Here is a 7,997-nt window from a genome sequence, read left to right on the forward strand (position 1 = left end):
AAGGAAACAAAGAGTTCCTTCAGATCATAGAAATCGGCCAAGGACATAAGAAAGTCCTAGAGTCTATATCTACGCTCTCTACTGGACTTTATTACGCCAAGGTCAGTATGATGGAGGCCAATGCCGCATTTAATAAAGTGGCCACCAAGAATTTTACTCTCTGGCACGACCGATTTTTGAATACAAACGACCATCCTTTTAAAGACTATACGTCTTGATAATGCTGGTGAGTTCACGTCCCAAGCGTTTAATGATTATTGGATGTCCATGGAGGGAAGTGTGGAACACTCCGTGGCACATGTACATACACAGAACGGCTTGGCCGAATCATTCATAAAACGAATTCAGCTGATAGCTAGACTATTGCTTATGAGGTCTAAGCTTCCGGCCACAGCTTGGGGACACGCGGTCTTGCACGTGGCCGAACTGATTTGTATCAGACTGTCTAGTGAACATAAATATTCCCCATCACAATTGCTTACGGGTCATGAGCCAGACATATCCCATCTTAAGACATTTAGATGTGTCGTCTATGTGTCAATTGCACCACCACACAAAACAAAGATGAGACCTCAAAGGAGGATGGGGTATATGTTGGATATGATTCTCCCACGATTATAAAATACCTTGAGCCAACTACGGGTGATTTATTTAAGGCCAGGTATGCGGATTGTCACTTTGATGAATCCGAACATCCAACATTAGGGGGAGATAGCAGTAAACTGGTAAAAGAAATTACATGGAATCAAACATCCTTATCTTGGCAAGATCCTCGTACTCAAGAGTGTGATTTAGAAGTCCAAAAGATTATACATTTACAAAAGCTAGCTAATCAATTGCCAGATTCCTTTGCTGACCCGAAAAGAGTGACTAAGTCATATATACCAGCTGCTAATGCACCAATAAGAATTGATCTTCAAGAGGGACACAATCAAGTTGCTGCAGAGTCTAGACAACGTTTGAAACGTGGTAGACCAATAGGTTCCAAAGATAAGAACCCTCGGAAAACTAAGAAAGGTGCAGAGATTGAAACCGAGGTTGTTAAAACCCTATAAAGTTGAATAAGTCACTTTATGGATTGAAACAATCACGCCGAATGTGGTACAATATATTAAGTGAGTACTTAGTGAAAGAGGGATATAAGAATGATCCGATCAGCCCTTGTATCTTTATAAATAATTCGGCCAGGGCTTTGTGATTATAGCAGTGTATGTTGATAATTTAAATATCCTAGGAACCTAGAGAGAGATTTCTCAAACAGTTGAATATCTTAAGAAAGAATTCGAGATGAAAGATCTTGGAAGAACAAAGTTTTCTTTGGGATTACAGCTTGAGTACATTAAAGATGGAATCCTTGTGCATCAAATGACATATACAGAAAAAAATACTCAAGAGATTCGATATGGCCGAGTCTCACCCATTGTCTAGCCCCATGGTCGTGAGGTCTCTAGGCCTGGACACTGATCCGTTTCGTCCTAAGATGAACGATGAAGATGTCCTAGGTCCCGAAGTGCCATATCTCAGTGCCATAGGAGCTTTGATGTATCTGGCGAGTCACACACGACCAAATATATGCTTTGTCGTGAACCTATTATCTAGGTTTAGCTCTTGTCCAACCCAAAGGCACTGAGACGGGATTAAACATGTTCTTCGTTACCTACAAAGAACGAAAGACTTGGGTTTATTTTATACTAACCATAACAAAGAAGGATTAGTTGGCTTTGCTGATGCAGGTTATCTCTCGGATCCTCACAATGCTCGATCACATACCGGCTACGTTTTTACTCATGGTGGCACGTCCATCTCATGGCGTTCCATGAAGCATACGATCGCGGCCACTTCATCAAACCACTCAGAGATCTTGGCTATTCACGAGGCCAGCCGCGAGTCTGTGTGGTTACGGTCCATGACCAACCATATCCGAGTTGATTGTGGGATGACCGAAGGCAAGGGCGCACCAACCGTGATGTATGAGGACAATGCAGCTTGCATTGCTCAGCTTAAGGATGGCTACATCAAAGGAGACCGGACGAAGCACATACTGCCTAAGTTCTTCTTCACGCACGAGCTTCAGAAATCCGGCGAGGTCCAAGTCGTCCAAGTGCGTTCCAGCGACAACTCAGCCGACCTGTTCACCAAATCACTTCCTACCTGCACGTTCAGAAAGCTCACGCATCAGATTGGATGCGTAGACTGAAAGACCATTAGTGATGTTCAGAACATGGGGAGTAATATGTGTTGTACTCTTTTTCCTTCACCATAGTTTTGTCCCACTGGGTTTTCCTGGTAAGGTTTTAATGAGGCAACATCCAAAGCGTATTACAAACTCTGTATAGTTATGGCATCCAAGGGGGAGTGTTATAATTCATATTGTGGATGTCCATAACCGGCTCATATCTTAGAGAGAGAGTCGGCCCGTCTAGAGAGAGAGAGAGACGGCCGCGCCCTAGAGAGAGAGAGAGTCGGCTACTTCTTTTTCTTCTTTGGCTACTTTCCTATTTACTTTAGACTTATGATTTGTACGCTTTCCATATTTGTATTTCCATATTCTAGTATTTCCATTATTCTACGATGGTGTAATTTCCTATATATAAATGGCTCCTTATGTTTATGAATAATATAGAAACATACAGATTTTATTCTCTTGTTTCACTTAAATATGTAGCAAGAAACTAAACCATATACAGTAGTAGTCTAGTAGATCGATGGACTCACCTTGGCCATGTGATTGGGGACCATGGTTTGAATCATATTACAGTTTTATTTAATCATGATAAGTTGCAATAACAGGTTCATAATGTCAGAATCTGCTTAACAATGCGTGTAGCCATTTAAATCAAGTTTACTTAGTTTTTTTTTATATTCAGAACGTGGATGATTCGTCTGATCATTTAAACTATATAATAGAATCAAAGTCAAAGCCTCGGTGATTGGAGGAAAAAAAAAAAAGAGAAACAAGATCTAGAGAGATGGAACAAGAACTCGAGAACCTCATCAAGGTTTGGTTTTCTGCAATCATCTCAGTATCTTATTGTTACTACATATCAACCAGAATCAAAGCTGGAGTATTCCGTTTACTCTCTGTTCTTCCAGTTTGTGTTCTGTTTCTCCTTCTACCTCTGTTTTTCTCCTCTGTTCACTTCTCTGAATCGACAGCGTTCTTCCTCACATGGCTCGCCAATTTCAAACTCATCCTCTTCTCTTTCGACAAAGGTCCTCTTTACCCACTTCCCCAAACCCTCTCCCGGTTCATCTACTTCACTTGCTTCCCCATCAAGCCTCAACAAAGCCCTAAGTCTCATGACCAGATCCCTAAATGGGTTTTCGCCATTAAAGTTGTTGTATTTGGTGTGTTGTTACGTATGTATGATTACAAACAACACTTGTCTCCGACTATGCTGTTGGTTATGTACTCTCTGCATATATATTTGGAACTTGAGATTGTCTTAATGCTCGTCAAAGTCTTGGTCTTGATTACTCTTGGATGCGATCTAGAGCCACAGTCCAATGAGCCATACTTAGCCACTTCCCTTCAAGATTTCTGGGGTCGCCGGTGGAACCTCATGGTCCCGGCGATCCTCCGGCCAGCTGTTTACAACCCGGTGCAGCGAATAGCCGAAAGGACAATGAGCTCTGATCAGGCTAGGTTTTTGGCGGTTTTTGCGACGTTCATTGTCTCCGGTGCAGTTCACGAGCTGATCTTCTTTTATGTCACCCACGAGATGCCTACAGGAGAGGTCACTTGGTTCTTTCTGTTGCATGGAGTTTGCACGGCGGCGGAAGTAGCGGTGAAGAAGATGACGTTTGTGCGGCGTTGGACGTTGGGTCCTATGGCTTCACGACTGCTCACGGTAGGGTTTGTAGTTTTGACGAGTGGTTGGTTGTTTTTCCCACCTCTTATAAGAAATGGCATGTTTGTTAGACTCCCTAACGAAGCTTTGTTGTTCATTGATTTTGTCAAGGACAAGTTTTTTACTTTTATGTCATGATTCATGGATTATCAAATCATATCAATGTGGAATTTCAGAATAACTCACATGGTGATTAGTAGATCATCTACTGTAGTATGTAGAAATAGTTTTTCCACATCAAAAGTTATTCTATTACTCGAGGTGGTGTGAGAATTGACATCGAAATAGAACAACCAACAAAATCTAAATGTTTATGAAAATTTTGTGCAATCTTGGCTAACGAGCCCGCTGTCTGGTTTTGCGTCCTTGGAAAATGTGCAATCTTGAAATTTTGAAATCTTCTTTATAGATGATATCTTCGCCGGTTTGGTTAGTTACTGCAGAGATAGTTTAAAGAAAGTTCTGACACATCACATATATATCATGATTTATATATTTTTAAGGTTAGATTTTATTATTAAATATTTTATGCAAAGAGTTCTAAATTGTAAAAACAAATTACACCCTGATCCGCGCACCGGATTTGAATTTTCGGTTTTTGGTTATTTATTTAAATAAATAATGTATTTGTAATATTTGATGTATTATATTCAACGAGTAAATAATTTTTTTGGCATCTTAAACCATCTATTACAATGAATATTCGATATCATATAAAAAATTGAACAAATAGACGTAATTAGAGAATTGTAGACGATATATAAAAACAATGGTTATTAATGTAAAATATGAAGAAATATTATATTATGACTTAGTATGGCATAAAAGATTATAAATTAGTTATACATGTTTAAAGAAAATAAAATGATTTTTAAACTTCTATGAAAAATTTAACATATAAAAAAGGGCGATGAATTAGTCATCAAATTGTAACTAATTTCATAATTTTATTAATAATAAATTATTTATAGTCTTTTTTTTTCGTCAAGATAATTATTAAATGTCCATAACATTAATTTGTTAAAAGGCCATATTATGAAAGCCCATGTTATAACCATTTTTTCGGGAAGTGTAACAAAAAAAATAATACATTTAACTCTTCGTTTTATTTAATTTTGTGTCAGTAAAAAAATTAAAAAAAAAATATCTCTATCTTTTTCAATGTTAAATTTGAAGCTTATTATGCGGAAATCATACGCAAATATAGGCAATTGGTTGGAATATTTATATCTTTATATTCTTATAAATTTTAAATTTATTGTTTCCTCTTTCTTCTGCAAGAAAATCAATTACAGAAGTAATACATCAATTGGTTGGAATCAAATCTATTCTTTTAATTAACGTAATTATGGTTACAATTGTTTCTATATTTAGGTACATTAAAGATACGACATTGAAGATATTCTGTTTTGATTAATAGAAGATATTGAATTTTGAGTTTGTATTTATTGATTTGTTTTTTATAAAGCTTAGAAAATCAATGGGATGATTGGTTGGTTGATACATCCTATAAAGAAAACGAAAACTATAGGTGGTTTGAATATTGTACATCGATCGATGCATGATGTAAGTTGACTATATAAAACTTGAACATGATCATTTCAAACTAAAGTATAGGTATGTTATATGCATTTGTTATATTGTAGTTAATATATTTTAAATATTACATAAGTCAAGTGATTCATGTTTTCGTAAAAATAAAATTCAAGTTCATTATTGGACCGTACTCATACGTAATAAACTACGTTAAATATGATGTATTTTTAGGTTCATTTAATGACATTAAGTTTAAATTTGATTAAGGAAAACTCATTAATTTAACTGGAAAAGACAAGCATTAAAATAGGTAGTTTAATTTAATTCTCAATGGCATGGAAGTGTAAATAAGTTAGAAAACTTAGGATTATTTTTTAATGGGTACTTCTCTTTTAATAATAGAGATTGATACACCAGTAGCAACTAAAAGTAAACTAACATGTTCCCTCTGTTTTTAGTTGTAAGTAGTTTTTGTTAAAAGTGTGAATATTAAGAAAATTTTTACATTTGAAAAAAAGCATTTAATACATAAATTAAACCAATAATAAAAAAGTATGAATTATTTGATTGGTCATACAACATGTAATAAATGTAAAATGTGCTTTGGATTATATAAACATCTTACATTGTGAAACAAACATTTTTGCTAAAACTACTTACGTACCAAAACATAGGGAGTATTTATTTTGCGTATGAATGACTAAAAATTGTATATATAAAATCTCTATACTGTATTTGCTTTTAAAATAGTTGAATCTCAGATAAATAACCTTCATAGTAATCCAAAAAACCACACTTCAAACTAAATTCAAAACAATTATTTATCTATTATTATTTAATGTTTAATATATAGTATATCTAATATGGTTCAAAATAGATACAGATTTTCCAAAATGACAAGTTATATTGTTTTGAAATAATGTCCTATAATATATAATATAATAAATTATGTTACTTACCGAATGGAATGATACTATACTATGTAAAACAACTTAATTTCTACAAGATTTAAAGTTAAATTTTTCATAAATCATATATATACGATGTAAAATGACAAGTTATATTTGTTTTTTGTAGTTATTTAAAACATGACTATTTAAAAAAATTATTGCTATTTATTTACAATCTTAAAATGATGTTATCATATACTTTAATAATGTGAAAATGTTGATTTTGTAAATAATCTACTAAAACATATTTTTCCCCTTAATGAATTTTTTGTATTTTTGTCGGAAAACATACAAACTTGCGTTTTGTGTTTTTTAGTTCATTTCGCAACTTTTGTTGATTGGCAAAAACCTCACAGAATCACGTTGCGCAGGGTTACCAATATAGCCAAAGTCTCAAATAATTGGGAAAGGAAAAAAAGATCGATGGAAGAACCCAAGAACCTCGTGAAAGTTTTGGGTTCCCTCCTGTTATAAGGTGTGTATGATCGGGAAGCTCTCTAACGAAGCCTTGTTCGCCATTTACTTCATCAAGCACAAGTTTTTTCGTACTTCTGGTACTTTTGTCAAAATCTTTAGTTAATGTTTTATAGTTTTTTGAAACTTATGTTTTATATATAACTAGGGGTATACCGGCGCTACGCGCCGGGTTCGGATCTTTTGTTCTTTGTATATTTTGTTTTCTAATAAGTTAAAATTGGTCCGTTTAATCCATTTGACAGTGGTTATTGTCAGTATTGTGTTACTTTATTTTTTATCTGATTAGGCGAAAGAGGAGTTCCGTAAGTGATTTCATAGATTAGTATAATAAGAATATAATATATAGTTGATAGCTGGACAAAAGTAAATGTAGTACAATGTAAAAGATTAACTAAAGTCAATAGCCCTATTCGGTACATTGACGCTGCGATCACTTGCGGCGATCAAAAATCAGTCATCAAATTAGGCAAAAACAAAAGTGGCGTAATAATCAACTGACGCTACGATCAACTTTTACAAGGATTGCAAGTGACTATTCTGCCGCTGTGTAAAATAGCGTCACTTAAAATGGTGATGCGGCTGTTTCTGAGCGGCAAAAGTACTGCTGCCGGTGGTAGTCTCCACATACTTGAGCAAGAAGTTAGTTATAGTTTTGAACACCAATCACTGACGCTGCGTCTCTGAAACGAACATGGCTAATGTTCCAAGCTGCACAAAAGTAAATATAGTATAATGTAAAAGTTTAAGTAAAGTTAATGTTCCAAAAGAAACACCTAAATTCATGTGTTTGTTTACTGTTTTTTCGTGCTAATGTAGTCAACAAATTCGTTCATCCTCTTAAAGTAATAACAATCTTCGCATGCACTGTCCATGTCATGATTGTGGCAATCAGTTAGGGGTTCCATTGTGGCTGTATTTGTTAAATATTTTGTCTTCAAAATGACTCTGATTTCTTTTAGTGAATTCTTAATCATGGTCAAACATTGCGTAGTTCTGACTTGATTAGTTTTCCATGATAACTTATCGAGGTACTTTTTTCCCTCACCGAAATCGCCTCTGCACAACATTAATATACCATAAATATATGTACCGTTGTCAAAGTTTCCATTTGCAGATTGACGAAGATGGTTGAGTCCTTCGATAGATTTGCGGTGCTGGAAGTATTGAAGTAACCCCTAGATGT

General features: G+C 35.2%; 1 protein-coding gene across 1 annotated transcript; it reads left to right on the forward strand.

Annotated features, from left to right (window-relative positions):
* The first annotated feature begins 2,958 nt into the window (after positions 1–2,958).
* On the forward strand, positions 2,959–3,989 carry LOC106325276 (probable long-chain-alcohol O-fatty-acyltransferase 3). Its single transcript, XM_013763312.1, has one exon. It carries the CDS (start codon positions 2,970–2,972, stop codon positions 3,987–3,989), a length of 1,020 nt encoding a protein of 339 aa, XP_013618766.1. The 5' UTR covers positions 2,959–2,969.
* The last annotated feature ends 4,008 nt before the right edge of the window (positions 3,990–7,997 follow it).

The sequence above is a fragment of the Brassica oleracea genome, chromosome C2 (assembly GCF_000695525.1).
Source record: "Brassica oleracea var. oleracea cultivar TO1000 chromosome C2, BOL, whole genome shotgun sequence".
Lineage (NCBI taxonomy): Eukaryota > Viridiplantae > Streptophyta > Magnoliopsida > Brassicales > Brassicaceae > Brassica > Brassica oleracea.